Genomic DNA, 16,241 nt, shown 5'->3' with positions numbered 1-16,241 from the left:
TCTCTCACTGTGCCGACTTACCGAAATGGAAAAAACAAGCTAAAGGACAACAACAAAAAATGTATAGGGCAAATTAAAACTTCTCCAGACAGGGTTAATTAACCATTAACGAGCAGGCGTGCCAATTACTGACAGACTCAAACAGTTACTGTCACAGGGTCGTCCAAAATGGCTAGAGCGAATCTTGCAATAAAAGTACATACACTCTTAAGAAAGTTTGGCCTAATAACTAGAAATCACCCCCTAAATCTGCGTGCAAGCGCCTGGTGCGCTCCAGCTAGCTGACTGATCAGTGTACAAACGAACATAATTGATAAAGTCACAAGACTTTCACTGACCTCTTACATAAGGCTACACTGGCTGCTTTGGTTTGGGTCAAGGTATAAAGTCCACACACAAAACAGCTGGAAGACAAGGCTTGAAAACAGGTGAAGAGATGGAACAGGCAAGATACTTAAAGAGTAAACAAGACACAGCGAGCTAACCAGTCAACTGATGACATTCATACAAAGATGGTTTTGCTAGGTCTATATCCTGCAGTGTTTATATGAGCGTTCCATTACAATAATCATCTTTTTAAATTAATACTGAGCATAGCTGATCACTGTTTTACTGCAGATGATACTTTTTCCACAACTGTATTTCATGAGCATGCTTTAGTCTCTCCCATCTAGGGTATCTGTTGCCCTGCCTTGTGCCACATGATGTCTGGGATAGGCTGCCGGCCCTCCGGCCTTCCCCAAGGCAGCTGCTGTGCAGCCTGTTGACCCAGAACTATGTGGCAACGCACAAGTTTGCAGATGACACCACTGTGATTATGGCACAGAGATAAAAGACCTGACAGGTCGTTATTGTGGCACCATTCTATCTCAGAATGTCAACAACTCAAAGAAGATCATCGTCCACTTCAGGAGGACCAGAGGTCTTAACTCCCTACTACTCAACGATGGATCTCGCATTGAGTCAGTCAGCGGCTTCAGGTTCCTGGACATCCAGATCACTGGCTCCCTCTCATGGTCTCTCATCAGCAGCTGCATCCTCATGGAAGCTCAGCAGATGTCCTCCTCAAGGCGCCTGAAGAGCTTTGGGCTTGGAACCAAAGCCCTGGTGAACTACCATCGTGCCATTGACAGAATCCTGACCGGAAGCATGACGGTGGGGCTGGGTAACGTAACGGCTCAGGACCTCAAGCTGCCATGAAGAGCTGAGCGACCGGCCGCGAAGATCCCCAGCCCTGATCTTCCAGAAAGTGCTACCTGGGCTACCTTCAGGTTGCTACACAACCAGTGACCTGCATCTGCACTCCATTTGCATAACTAATGTTTTGCCCACTACTGTACTGTTAATGGAATAATAGTTAACGGAATTATGCATATCGTCTTTTCTGAATATGCGACGATAAATCCATAAGCTATTTGACGCTGTACTGGAAAGGCAGTTGGAAGACGGATGGACAGATGGATGCTCTGTAGCTTAAATGATTAACTATTAAAATGATAGAAGGTGAAGGGAGATAAAGAGGATGACGGAGGAATCGGCCAATAGAGCAGAAACTGGGAAAATGAGGTGGATCTGAGACAGTCTGCAAAAGGAATTAGCGGTGAAGGACAGGACAAAGACACACCACAGAAACAGTGCTATTTCTGCTTCTGTTTTCAGGAAATCGCCAATAAAATGATTTTGCTGTATTAACTATAGGCGACATATCATTTACAGGAGAAGCAGTCCAAAAGATATTTATTTAATAATTAATTTAAATGGTTGTCGTACAAATGTTTTTTGCCCCTGATCTGTAATGGCACCATAGAGGGGACCCGGTCACGTGAATGTGACTCACCGGAGTCGGCTGCGTGTAGTGGGGGTCACGGAAGCGGTGGGTGAGGACGAGGCCAAGGACAGCTGGCTGGGGGTCCCGCCCATGACCATCAGTGAAGCGGCAGCCCCCGACTCTGGGGCCGAGATGTCCCTCTTCACCTCCTCGCTACTCCGACGGGACACTATGGAAGGCAGAGGAAGTGACACAATGTTCCTGGGTCCTCCTGAAACAACACGGCGGGGGGGGGGGGTTTGGCACACGATCTGGAAAGTTACAGACCCAAAGATTGGTTTGACGGCATTTCCCAGTCCTGGGGTTTAAACCCGCATGTTCAGCTCCTTAACCACTCTGCCCCCTGCTGGTCTTAATTCACAGGGCTGGGTGGCACTTCTGGGCTTTGTGATTATTTTAACAGCTTTGCCATTACATTACGCAGTAGGACAGACTTCACGCAACTGGAGTAACTCCCTAACAAAGCATGCCCCGCTGACCTGCACCCCAGCCATGCTTCGGCGAAAGCCAATTAAAGTCCTGCCAGCCCCCTGTGCCATCCTGGCAGCGCCCAGCCAGCAGCAGGTCCCACTTAAAATCGCTCTTGTTTTTTTTTCTTGTGCTTTTCTTTACGGGCAGCTACACTTATTCAGTCTCAGGTGGTAAAAAGGGGGACACAAGACTATCATTAACTGTCCAATAAGTCAAGCATATCGTCATAATACATTGGCTTCAATCCAAGTTCCAAAAATAATATGCCTTAAATTAAAATAATAATAAAGCATCTAACTGAGCCGGAAGCCGTGGATGTGGATATCCACATCGTGGGAAATACCGCAAGTGGTCCACTCAGTGGTGAAGTCTACACAGAAAGCATTGTCCTGAAAGGATTTATCGTTTGCTTTACTGTTCTATGTTGGGCGTAAGCGAAAGCAGAAGTGAAACCATCCAGCCTTGGTCCATCCTGCAGTAGCTTATCTGGGGGATTAAATCAATACCTGACTCAGCCATTATTTAAATAATTTATTCCTAGCAAAGCAGTCAAATGAGGAAGTCGCCTTCAGAGAAAAGCCCTGAGGCCTTGGATGGCACAGCTGACGTGAATATACACGCACAAGCAAAAAAAAAACACACACACGCGACAGATAAATATAACACAGACAGGGAGGGACAGAGAGAGAGATACACACACACACACACACACACACACACACACACAGAAACATGCCCACAAACCTGAAATGGCCTTGGTGGAGTCCATATTGGAGACCCTCTGCAGGGCAGACCCAGGACGACTGCCTGGGGGGCCACGGAGGAGGTGTTCTACTATGGGGTAGAGAGCAGGAGATGCAGAAAGCCCCCAGTGGAAGTCTGTTCACAAGACCTACTGAAGGATTTATTCTCTATTCCCAAACATATCAGAAAATGAACAGAACAGATACAAACAACTAGTTAAAACGTCCATGAAGACTGATGGCAAAATAAATACCCAAGTCCTTGACACTGCTGGGATTCTTCATGGCAATATTAAAGATGTCTAATAGATGAATCTTAAATTGCCAGTCTTTAGGCCAACACTAAACACGAAACCAGTCGTATATTTCAGAGAACACTACATCACGACCAGCAAGCAGAAGTAGCCCTTATGATAACTGTGTGATTAGCTCTTGGATTTCATCACACAAGACTGAGATGAACATCGACTGTCATTCAGCTGACAAAACGCAGCTTGCATAGACATGAACCCACCACATGTCCCATTTATACATTTTGTTAAAAGGTGCATTTTTTTTGGTATTTTAATTTGTTCTCTGGTGTCTACAATGAAGCTTTACAGGGGGAATTTACAACCCTATTATTTGGCATTAGAATTAAACAGGCTGTTTTCCCTTTTTTGGTGGGCTTATTAATATGTGGAGGAGCTCTGCTCTGATTGACTGGTTTACAGTGAGACACTGTGATGGCTCACACAGAACCAACATCTCTGCTGCCGCGTGCTGCGCCATGATATTTCGGTCAGCGGTGAACAGGATTTACGACTGTGGTAGCATAAGGTTAAACCGGACCTAGAAAAAAAAAAATGATAAAATCGCCTAGTGACGTCATATGGTAACGCATTACTCAAGTGGTTGTGGTGATGGTGGTATAAACAAACCTACTACACTGCAAATCGTGTAAAAGCATATACAATTACATACAGTACATTATACTTGATAATGATATTAAGAGTTACTGGTTTATATATTACCTATACTGTGCTTTTTATCATTATTATTACTTTGCACTCTGTATACTACTTTGCCACACAAAGCTATAATACTCCTACTTCAGCCCAGGCACAACATCAGCACTGTCATGACTTTGTTTTCAGCGTCATAACAAGTACACTGTACATATGTTGTCTCTCTCACATCAAATGATTTTATGCTGCCAACCTTCATCATGCAATTTTAAAAAACTCCAAATAGCAAGCTTGCAAATGGTGCACTTGTGGAAACTGCATCCATGCCCCCCCCCTCGAGAGAAGATATCTTTTGCAGGTTGTGCAGGTTCATTGGGTTTCAAAGTGGAATGGTGTATGTTAAGTTTAGGGGCGTAGTTAAGACAGTTACGTAACATGTTACGTTTTATGAATCATCCCATTTTACTACCTTCTTTTACATGTTTATATTTGAAAGAGGGAACAACTGTGTTTGAGATTGACAGTATATCAGTTCCACGCACCGAACTCTCCATATTCAGCTATGCTGAGGTCAAGTCAGATTTTCATTCTCTGGTACTTCTAATCAACCACTGCAACCAGCCTCTTCATACAGGCCTGTAGCAGAGATGATAACCTAATCGACAGGTAACCTCTGCCTAAACACATTCTAGCAAGTTAATGTGCGATTTCTCCTTGACTTACCGAACAGACAGTGAGTGTGTGAATGATACTCCCGCCAGAATACAAGGCCAGTCCCCAGATAATTTATGCTCTTTGTAAAATGTACTGCAGTGGAGTGACAGACACAGATTTTAGTTGCAATGCGACGTCCCTCCCAATTTCTTCCTCAATCTGTTGTCCACAGAGAGCAAATGATGGAGATCACCACCATTCATAAACTGTCCTTACACACACAAATCACCATGGTTATTCTGACCTCAGTGTCAGCACCCATCCCATAGCTTCCCGACCGCAGTCGGTGAACTGAAGCCCACGAGTCTCCGGGAAATTCCTGTGTTGTGAAACTCGCTTTAACTAAAATCCGCTTTGACCTTCTGCATTTGACACTAACACAGATGAATCATCGGTGGGTGTCAGCAGTCACCCACATGACATCATGGTCACATGACAAGGGAGGAGCCCACACTGCACTCCTGGTCATAAAGCTCGGATGCTGATCAGCATTAACGTCACATTGTGCCATCCGACACTGGAGGAACGATTCAGTTGCGTGGTGTCTGTGCTGAAGCTCTAGGGGGCAGTGGCAGGTTACCAGTAATGGACTTTGATAACAAATGCAAATTGTGTTTTTTTTTTTGTTAAAATTAAATCAGTCGAGGGTAATTCTGCATATTCCCTATCGCAGAACCCTGAGGTCTCAACCAGCTGCATTTCATTTAAAAAGGCTCTAAATGAGAATGGTGGGGCGAGAGGCCTTTAAAACACAGGTAATTGCTGGCCTGTGGCACCTTCCAGCTGTGTGGCTGTCCTGCGAAATGAGCCCAAGCCTGCAGGGTGAGCCTGCCTGTTCTGAGGATGCTGCCCCTGGGCTAGATCACTGCGGGGGATGTTTGGTAATTATGGTATGAAGGTGGGGGTATAGAATGGGGTGCGGTGTGGAGGGAGTGGAACACCCTGGTCTGCACGTCTACCACGAAGCACCATGAAATAAATCAAAGGAGGGAGGGGCATCTCATGACAGAGCTTTAAACTGACACTTTTTTAGTGCCCCTGACGTCTTGCTCCCCACCCCATTCCCAAGTGGTCCATTCCTAAACCCCAAGAGTCTCAAAAAATGATAGACTGCGGCAGCAGACGCCAGGGAGACCCTCACCCTGACCACAGCAAACGATAAATAAAGGCCACTTCCTGCCAGGACGGTGGCCGGAGCCGTGAGAAAGACACTAGTGAGGGATGTGACACTGGGGATGTGGCTGTCTCACGGTATTTCATTTAATTTTTTTTTCCCGACTGACGTGAGCAGGACAAGAGACGTCGCAGAAACACGTAGCGCAGAGGAAAACCAGTCACATACGACCGGTGCGTCTCGGTGAGTGACGGAGCGATCGGGTCTGATCTCAGAAAAGCAGGGAGCGCGGCTTTGCCCACAAACACCAGCACGCTGATTCGGACCGAGTGACACCACGGCCAAAGGACTGGACCGGGTGAGCAACACTGAAAGTGCCGTTACTCGGGCAGGTTTCAAGGCAGCCAGGCCACGCTGCTGGGAAACTGGATACCTGCAAATCTGTATGTTTTTCAGCCAGTGAGACGGGCATTCCTGAGGGCCGCCTCCTGCCCTGGGGCCTTTAAAGAAACACACTCGGCTCCTACCCTAAACGGGTTAAAGTGGATGCTGACTGCCCTGCTGAGGGAGGCAGAAGGAAGATAAGCGGGGGGCATGGCGCCGCCCCTGAGCGTCCCCGGAAAACCCACCTGGCACGCTGATCTCCGCATAGGCAGGCCTCTTGTCGCCAAGGGTGGGGAGGGGCTTCGGAGTGGAGATGGACCCGCTCATGGTGTGTCTCTGGAATTAGGGAGGGTACAGTGCGTTTGAATCAGTTCAGCAAAAACACAGGGCTCAAAGGTACAAGGAATGAACCTCTTTTAGGATCCACGGCAAACCCTTTAAGTACTGCACCACCCTGGAGGCCCAAACAGTGTCTTCCCGTGTTAGCATACAGAGACACACCCATTCATGATTCTCAGACCTTTCTGCCTCTAAAGCTTTTACATGCTTATCAATATCCCAGATTATGACGGCGTAAGGCATTTACCATGCGCGAGTATTATAAGCTTTATGGCTTCACATCCTAAATCTCAAACGATCTTTACAGATATGCCAATCGCTAATGTCACATACATTCCTGACAGGTCTTGATATCAGTCCCCAAGGTCCCCAAGCTCAAGGTAACAATTCTCTTGTTGAGACGCAACATAAGAAGCCACATTTTAAGGCATGACAAACTCAGACTTTCCCAGAAGCAAATAAGAACACAACTGTGGCAAAGATAATCTCTCCCCAGTCAGCTGGTCTCCGTCATTAGGTCTAGGCTGGATGGAGGCCAGACACTGTCTGCGGTGACGGCAGGAAAAGGAAGGACGGCTATCAGCAAAGTTTTGGTGGCCTGCAAGTTTGTGGGGAGGCGACAGCTTTGAACCGAGGACAGGATGTGCCAGTTAGATGTCACCCTACTAGCAGAGAAACACATCCAACAAGCAGGAGAACAAACATGGCAACTGTTCCATGAGAATAAACCAGAGTCGAGTCAACCCTGGCGACCACGTTCCTGTGAAGGACCACACACCCAGCATATATCTGTCTAGCCAGTTGCCCGTCTGGGCCACCAACGGTATGTTCACACTAGGGAAGCCAAAATATGCAATGCAACGCAGCACGTTGACCAGCGGTTTTTTTTCAGCATGTGGTTTTCTGCATTTCGGTCTCATTGCGTTGTGTTGTATTAGCCGTTACAATCTAGGAGTGTACTTGATCGTCCCTAGTGTTTGTGCGGAAAAACACATACAAACACTTTGGTATGTGTTTGTTTTCAGTTTTCACTGTCATCATTCGGAGTGCGCAGTGCAGTGCAGAGCAGAGAAATGCATGTATTTAAAAACGCACTGCAAAGCCGCACGTTAGTAGGAACATCATATATTGCACAGAATCGCAGAACTCACGACTGGGAAAACGCAGAACGCAACGCACATAGTGGGAATGAACCTTAAAGCCCAGAATCCCAAACAAATTATTTAAACTGGCAGCACTTTATTGGATGATAACATAGCAGCTAGTGTGAAGAGAACCTACACGACCATCCATACGTCACACCATGCCCAGGTGACCTTACCTGTATAGGTGAGACTGCGGCCGCAGGGGGAGTTTTTAGGAGACTCGGGCTCAGGGGAGTCCGGGGAAGTGTGGTGGCAGCAGCGGCTGTAGTAGTAGGAGGCACTGTGCTGGGGACTGGACCTGCAAGCACACACTCCAGTAAAGAGGCGTCCCCTGCTCTCGGTGCAGAGGGCGGGCTCTACGTGTCACACGGAGTTTGGCTTGTCGGCAGGCACCTTGCGAGGCGCTGTCGAACGACTTGATGAGGGTCTTGACGGTGGGTGACGGCTCAGAGGAGGTGGAGGAGCGCCGGCTCAGGCCCATGCCCTGACGCAGGGCCGCCAGGTCCCTCTCCACTGCATTCATGTAGTTATACACACGGCCCCTCTCCTCGTCCTGCCTGTGGGTGCACACCTGCCAGTTCAGGTACCCCGCTGGGGACCCCGCTCTCTCCATGCCTAAGCCCTGCCCACGCTACGTACTTGCGGTTCTTCAGCTCCTCTAGCTCCTTGCTCAGCTTCTCGTTCTTCTCCTGGGCCTCCTGCAGACGACGACGCAGGTCGCCGATCTCCTCCTGGGCCTCCGACTTGATGTCGTTGGCGATGACCACAGCGGTCTGCAGGTCGGCCTGGAACTGACGCCATTCCGCAGACTCCTCCTGTGCATAAGGTGCGGTGAACTGGTTAGTGATCACAACCCCCCACCCCCAGAGACCCCCTGAACATCTGCTACCAAACACTCACCCGCAGCCTCCGATGCAGAATCTTTATCTCTCTCTCCATGTCATGTTTCTGGTCTTGCAGCTTCTTCACAGAATCTGAAAGACAACATGAAAAACAGCTTCACCTCCATCTAACTTCAGCAGGAACGTGACTTGGAGCAAAAATATTGCGCTTTAATGTGACTGTATTTGGTTATAATGAGAAACTCGCGTCTCACAAAAGCTGATCTGGGGTTAAACTTTAGACTCTGGAGCTACAAGATGGTAAAACATCTGACTGAACAACCATGTTGCCAATTCACCAGCACAGTGACCCTAGCTGTGACCAAAGAATCATCCTCGCTGAGTTATGCAGGCTGAAAATAGCGGTTTGGCTCCATCTAGTGTTCACTAGCATTTTATCTGTACCCTGCTTTTGTTCAATCTACGGAGGCAGAAAACACGACTACAAGTGAATACCAATATCCACAGCTCAACTGCCTGGATGGTTCCAGGGATTTTTGTTCAATAAAGGACATCTGCAGAATTTCACCAGGAAATGATTGGCATAATGATACTACATGTACTGATTGAGCAGTCTCCCTTTTCCAAAGAGATGCACATTCAGAAAAGCAGTGCCCCTGCAGAAACTGGGGGTAAAGAACCCCTCTGAGAAATCCCTCTGCTGACCACAGGATTCGATCCAGTAACCTTCTGATCACCTACAGACCTGCACACAGAATGTTCATCACTCGTTCCATGGTTACTCCATGGGAGCCTTACGAAAAGCCCGCCTCTCCTCCAAAGCCCCCGCGCCCTTCCTGGCTCCAACACTCACTTTCCAGGTCAGAGATGATGAGGTTGTCGTGCAGCTTGACCGCCCGGTGCTGCTCCACCTCGTCCTCCAGCTCAAAGATGGTCTCCTTCATGTCCCCAATCTCCGTGTCCTTCTCCTCCAGGTCTTCGCGCTGCTTCTCCAGGGCTCGTTTCTGTTCTGCCAACTGTTTTTGAAGCTCATCCCTGAAATCCCGGTATTCTTCATCCAACTGCAGGCATGCAGACACCGAAACATGGACACCCAGGCACAGGGACAAGGTCAAGCGAAATACTGCGAGGTTGAGTAGGGAACTAACCACTAGCCTACTCTTAAAGGGGCCATATGATGCTCATTTTCACTGTTCATAATTTTATTTTTGGATTCTACTACAATAAACTTACATGCTTCAGTGTTCCAAAAATACATTATTATGCTATACATCTCTATTCACCACCTATAACTCTCTGAAACACTGTTAGAGTTTTAAGCCCCGTGTGCTCCGATTGGTCAGTTTGCCCAATTGGTCAGCTTGCTGTACTCATTACATGTATTTGTCCTGCAGACAGATCCATGCAGGTAGGCGGTCAATAAGGACTCAGTTACCAGGTGACCTCACCATGTCACGGAAGTAAGGGCTGAAATTCCAACACGGCATTTCAGGCAGATTAGAGAAGAGTGGGTTTTGTGGTGAGTTACTCCGTTTGGTATGTGCTTTGGGCCTTTGCAGACCATTTACATGCACATAAAGCAATATAACGCACTAAATCAAAGGGAAAAACCAGAGAAGCATAACAGGACCCAATTAAGACAATGTTTATGACTACAGGGGCAAAAACACATTCATGCAAAGTCACATCAAAGCTGCATTGCGGACAGCTGAACAACTATCAAAGCAAAGCCGTTAACCTGCCTTTTCAATGCCAAATTGCACATTGCCAGTTTGAGTTCTTGCACGCAAAATTTAAGTGGGCCAGACCCTAAGGGGTAGGTTTCACCTTGCCGAGGGTGTCCTGGAGTCGGGCGACCTCGTTGCGGGTGTGGCCCAGTTCCTCCCGGAGCCTGGCGGCCTCGCCTTCAGCCTGTTCCTTGTCGAGGCGCACGCTCTCCAGCAATTCCCGGATGTCGCTCTTATCACCAGAGTTGTGAATGGAGTAGAGCTCAGCCACCTTCTGGCGCTCCTGCTCCAACTGTACCCGGCAACGGTTAAGCTCGGCTTGGTCGCCGGCCGCCGTGGCCTTGCACTCCTCAAGCGCAGCCACGGCAGCTGCCCGCTCCTGCCGTTCGGACTCGACGGCGCGCTCCATGTGGTGGTTACGTTCTTTAAGTGCGCCGATGATCTCCTGGGCTTCCTTGTTGTCCTGCTCGGCCATCTTCAACGCGTTGCTGAGGTGCTGCTGCACGCCCAGCAGCTGCTCACGCTCAAAGCGGGCGCTCTCCGCCAGCTCCACGTAGCGTTGCTCCAGCTCCATATAACGGCCGCTCTTGACATCCTCATCCAAGGAGTAGGCCACATGATGCTCTTCAAGCAGCGAACGCAGGTATTCGATTTGTCGGCCCCGATGCTCGAGCTTGTCACTCTGCTGGCAAAGAGAGTCCATGAGGATGACCTTCTCCTCACCCAGCCGCTCGTTCTCGCCGTTAAGCTCCTGCGTGATCTGCTGCAGGTCGGCCAGCTCCTGGAGGGTTGCCTGGAGCTCCTCGGCTGTGCTGTGCTGGTTTTCCTCCATCTGGTGGATGCGCTCCGTCAAGCAGGCCACCGACACCTCGCTCGTGTTGCCGCTGCTGCCCTTCCGTGATCGCTCACGGCTTGGTGCGCCCTCTGACTCGGAGGAGGAGGAAGAGGCACCAGAGGGAGCGTCCAGGGCGTCGTCGCTGGAGGTGACAGGCTGGTATACCTCACTGGATTCACTGTCTAGGTTGTCCACGGAGCTGCTGCGCTGGTGCTCCACCAGTAGGTCCTCCATGGAGCCAGGGGCCGAGCCCTCCACGGATGAGGCTAGGGCGCCGCCGCGGTCACTGTGGCCACCGTCCATCACCGGCTCAGGACTTGCAGACTGGTAGCCAAAGAGTTTGTCCGGCCCGTCCAGTCGTTGCTCCAGGGAGAAGCCCAGAGCGTTAAGCCGGTCTTTCAGCATTCGGTTCTCATTCTTCAGCAGGTTCAGTTCGTCACGGATACTGTGATTTTGGTCCTGGAGCAAAAGGAGGGTGGACTCCACAGCAGCAGCTGTGATAGCAGGTGCTTCCCTGCCCTGTGGCCTGTCCTCGTCGTCAGCCCGTTCATCCGCAGGCTCGTCCCCCAGGCCCAGCTGCGCTCGCATGCCCCGGAGCTCACTGCGCAACTGCAGGATTTCCACGTCCTTGCTCTTGGCCAGACCCAGCAGGTCCTTTAACCTGGCCTCCAGCGCTGCTTTTTCCCCAATCTGGCTGTCTGACTTGGACTTGCTCATGCGGGACTCGGTTTCTGCCAGGGTCCGGCTGCGGGAACGCTTAGCCTGTACTGCGTCGGCGGGCCCTGCTGCAGTTGCTGTCGTCGTTGAAAGCTTTCGACTGCCAGAGGTCCTTGAGTTCCGCAGTCGGTCCCGGGATGAGCTGGGGTCCTTGGAGGTCACAGAGGTGCCACGTTTGGTGGAAGAGCCTTATCAAAGGTGAGGGGAGGGGGGAAGAAACGATGATTCAGTCCATAAAGTAACTGCAGAGGTATAACAACAACAACAACAACAATAATAATAATACAAGCAAACCAGAGTTTGTCTTCGGCTTGCCCTCTGGATTCCCAGAGCTAGTTGCTGTGGAGGACGGATGGACAGAGCTGCCCTTCTTGCCCTTGGTGACGGTGCTGTTGCTGACTGGAGCTGCCCCTGTCATTGTAGCTAGGAGGTCATCATTGCTTTTAGTCTGCAAAGCCATTCAGAAAATCAGGATGAGAATACACAAAGAGAATGGGCAGAGAAAAAGCCTGGAAGCAGAATTTGACACACACCTTGGATAACGGCGCTACGCCAGACGTCTTGGCGGCAGTCTTTCCTGTTGTGCCTGCCGAGCCGCCTTCAGCCTTGCCCCGCTCTCCACTCTGGGCTTTAGTGGAGGCTGGCCTGCTTGCTTTCTTCATGCTGGGCTCTCGGCACCACACTCATTGACGGCTGGATCTGGACACGCAAGAGAGGGGGAATGTAACGTCATACCTGTATGAGGCCCATCTGAATTGGGCGTGTTACGGATTTATCTGGATTACACCCTGACAGAGGTGGTAACATAAAACCACGGCGCTCATGGAGGTAGCTGGCTACAGCAGAATGTAGGCGAGAGTATCCAGTAAGCCAGCCATCAATGCAATATAAGCTGCCTATATTCTACCCTGCCCATTACATCATCCCAAACCCTTGCTGCCCTCATCGGGGATAGAGGAGTGCTGTGTTATTCACTGGAGTGCCACATGGGGGCAGACAAACATAAGCTTCTGAAGAGAAGGTCAGACAATGTTCAGGCAAACCTTTCAGAGGATGTATGGTTTTTATTTATTTATTTTTTTAAGTAAAACATAAGGAACAGAGGAGAAGTCAAGCTAGTTGAAGGGTTAAATGAAGCGAAGCAGACCAAGAGATGACACTAAACACCGGGGCAGCGGGACAGCAAGAGCCGAGGCCAGATTTCAGTGGATTTCCCTGTTAAATTGATTATGTGAGGTTACCTGGTGACAAACAATTCCAGTCAATGTACTCTACTGAAAATTTTAGGAGCACCAGCACAAATTTTGGGAACACCACATAAATCGATATTTTTTTCCATCTTAACCGTATTTTTGATAAATACTTGCGTAATAAATACACAATTTACAGGAATAACCCATCCATCCATTTTCCAAACCGCTTATCCTACTGGGTTGCAGGGGGGTCCGGAGCCTATCCCGGAAGCAATGGGCACGAGGTTACAGGAATAACCATGCAATGTATTTTAAAGGAATAAGTCACAAAGTTAAATGGTGCTTTTTAAAAGATAAGGCGGTTTCACACTGCAGGAACTTTTTCCAGGCAATGAAACTTGCCAACTCTTATTAGCAGAATATGTTACGTTGTTTTTTATTCTGTGAAACCAAAAGATTTATCTGCCAGCCAAATTTATTAATGAAATGCAAATGTTGCAAGTTTTATGAGTAACACATAAATAAAAGACTGTTGTCCTGTTTTGATTGCGATTGCTCTCCCAAATAACTAAAAACAACTTGTTCATCCTCCATTGTTCTGGGTTGGTGGCATAGTTTTGAATTATGTGAAGTTTAACCTACAATTTTTTGTGTCTCCCAAACTTATTTAGCATAAAGGTTCCAGTTCTTTTGCGAAGCATGAAAGCAACACATGAAAATGGCCGGGAGCTTCAAAAGTCCAGCCTAGGAACTTGTAACCTGGGACCAGTGTGAAAGCACCTCTAAACATCAAATAATACAATAATTACTAAGGTAAACGTGAAGCCAACAGCTATTCTGTCAGGTCACTGCATAGATTATAGTGCTGTTGTGCCTTTTTCATGATGCACTTTCCCCACTGAAATTCAAGAACCTAGATCCTGGTTGCGAGTTCTGAATAATTACGTAACCCTCCCCACACATGTGTACACACAAATTCTCCTATGATATAAATGGGGCACATATTTGCAAGTCGCACTGGTGCACCTAATTATAAAATTTAGTCTCCAAAAATGGCCACAAAGTATGACTAAACGGTTATAGTCTGGGGCCCCGATTTCACTGTTGGGTCCCTCAGTAAAGCCCTCAACCCAAAATCGCCCTATAGTCTGGCTGACCCTAATTTCTCAAAAAATGTTTGTCTCCTAAATAAATATGAGTTCTCCCCAAAGCAGAGACCAGATAGCAGCCAGCGCCATGATGCTCCAACACACAACAGACTGATTATCCACTCAGCAGATGTCTCTGTCTACACAGAGATGCTCACGTTCGGCAGTGTGTTCAAAAGTAAAAAAGCATCTTTCCACAACAAACTGCAGCCTTTTGGTCACCCAGACACTGGATTTACACCTCAGGCACACACTTTAAAGCCAACTTTAATAAACACTCCACCACAAACATTTAAAACAGACCACAAATAAAGATTCCAACTAAATATGGAGGAACTACCCCATGAATAATTCATTTGTTTTGTAAACTACCACATTGCAACTGTCAGGACATTATGAATAATTGATCTGATCTGTTCAGAATACGTGTTTGTGACAAACGCTTTCTACTGACAATCAGCAGCAATTATGACGGACTGAGGAAGAAAATGGCATCTGGTTCTGCTGAATTTAAGTTAAAGGAGATCGACATATTTATATGTATTGAACTGTACATATTCCTGGTAAAAATGATGGAAGCCAGGTGTAGCAGAGCTGCTAAGCAGATAAAGTACAGATGAAAGCGATTTACAGCACACCAGGGTGAAGCAAGCAGCCATGCAGCTAATCCAGCCAACTTTCCACTGTTTTTCTTCCCAAAGCTATGGGCAAAAGTTTAGGTTGCTCTTTGAAATTTGACAAAAACAAGTATCCACTCTTCCAGTCCCCCCTCCCCAAATTCTGCAGAGAGAGCAGAAACTGCTTTGCCTCCTATACGTGCCAAAACACTCACACAAGGCAAAGCACTCATCACATACGAACAGCTAGCTGTTTGCGCACGTGGACTTATCCGATAATTTTATTGTATACAATTAACGTGCAACCAACCGAAAGCATTTCCTACAAAATATAAAAGGAACTCTGTTAATGCAAGGTACTATGCTACAACATACTGGATGTCTCAGAGAGCAGCAGCCTGGCCTTTAACCTGCTTGGTTTCGGGTTTGAGTGCCACCTGTGCTGTTTGTGTAGTATTTGCATGTCCTTCCCTTGTGCTGTGGGATTCCTCCAGACACTCTGTTTTCCTCCTGCAGTCCAAAGACATGCAGTTAAACTAACTGGTGTCTAGAATGCCCTGTGATGAACTGGTATCTCTTTTGTTCCCAGTACTGAAGAGGATAGGTTCTAAGCCCCCTGTGGCACTAATCAGGATAAGCGGTTCAAAGAAGGATCCCCCCAGGTACAACTACAATGCTACAAGGTGCATGCAAAGGGCAAACAAAGTGTTTAGATAGGTTGTACTTTTTTGTATAAATGATCTCACTGAGGGCTCAGAGACCATGGCGTACTTCATACTTCTCCATGCGGAGCCTCTGTCAGCTGAGGAACGTTATCGCTGCCTAAAACTCCCCTCCCCATCTCGGCAAGTTAAGGCTCAGTGCCCTGGGGTCCACAGTAGAAACTCCAGGCTGTAACCCGTCATCCATTTTCCATTGAGTAAGCAGTTGGTTCGGACACAGAGCCTGTGTTCCCCGGCAGAGAGGGAGGAGGGCTATGGAAAACAAGGCAGCTCAGCAGTACTCATTCAACTTCAAGGGGGGGGGGGGGGGGGGGGGGGGGGGCGCTAGACCAGACTCTCACTTTGACAGCGATCGAGCCATTTGTTTTTCAATCGTCTGGAGACAGATGCCGCTTCAGAAACGACCTCCACGCCGTTTCGGAGGAGAACGGTTATGTGACCCAAGCCTTCCCGGGAGCCTAAGAGATCAAAGGAAAAGTTATGTGGGGAATTCTTTGTCATTTTAGCTGGAAGTGTTTTGGGATCTTTAGTAGAGCGAAAGGGAGCATTTTTAGCACAGCTTATTATAGCATGCGGGTGAAGAGTGGATAAAAGACAGAGGAGGGGGATAGATTAAGTAGCACATCACACAGGCATTACAGTACATCAGGCACTGTAATGCAACCTCTGTCCATGACAAGGACACAGGAATTATTGACCGCTGTCCTGAAGGGGGGGGCTCTTCTTGATCGGGGGAAGGAGAAAGAGTCAGAATG

The 16,241-nt window shown here is 48.2% G+C and overlaps 1 protein-coding gene across 9 annotated transcripts in view; it reads right to left on the bottom strand.

The window, feature by feature from the left end:
- The window catches only part of specc1la (sperm antigen with calponin homology and coiled-coil domains 1-like a), a 34,304-nt gene that overhangs the window by 12,500 nt on the left and 5,563 nt on the right, over nt 1–16,241 (bottom strand). For 5 of the 9 annotated variants that reach the window (XM_048982542.1, XM_048982553.1, XM_048982565.1 and 2 more), the window contains 11 exons: nt 12,340–12,505; nt 12,101–12,254; nt 10,355–11,994; nt 9,381–9,588; nt 8,586–8,659; nt 8,325–8,500; nt 8,079–8,242; nt 7,862–7,983; nt 6,447–6,537; nt 3,044–3,133; nt 1,838–2,039 (listed from right to left, as the gene is read on the bottom strand). In XM_048982542.1, the coding sequence (XP_048838499.1) occupies nt 1,838–2,039; nt 3,044–3,133; nt 6,447–6,537; nt 7,862–7,983; nt 8,079–8,242; nt 8,325–8,500; nt 8,586–8,659; nt 9,381–9,588; nt 10,355–11,994; nt 12,101–12,254; nt 12,340–12,468 (3,050 nt within the window). In that variant the 5' untranslated portion in view covers nt 12,469–12,505. Of the gene's footprint in view, nt 1–1,837; nt 2,040–3,043; nt 3,134–6,446; nt 6,538–7,861; nt 7,984–8,078; nt 8,243–8,324; nt 8,501–8,585; nt 8,660–9,380; nt 9,589–10,354; nt 11,995–12,100; nt 12,255–12,339; nt 12,506–15,827; nt 15,945–16,241 lie in introns of all 9 variants that reach the window. The other 4 variants (XM_048982574.1, XM_048982599.1, XM_048982608.1 and 1 more) reach the window with 4 other exon arrangements.

This window comes from Brienomyrus brachyistius, chromosome 2, assembly GCF_023856365.1.
Source record: "Brienomyrus brachyistius isolate T26 chromosome 2, BBRACH_0.4, whole genome shotgun sequence".
NCBI classification, from domain to species: Eukaryota; Metazoa; Chordata; class Actinopteri; order Osteoglossiformes; family Mormyridae; genus Brienomyrus; species Brienomyrus brachyistius.
This window is presented reverse-complemented; position numbering and strand designations above follow the sequence as displayed.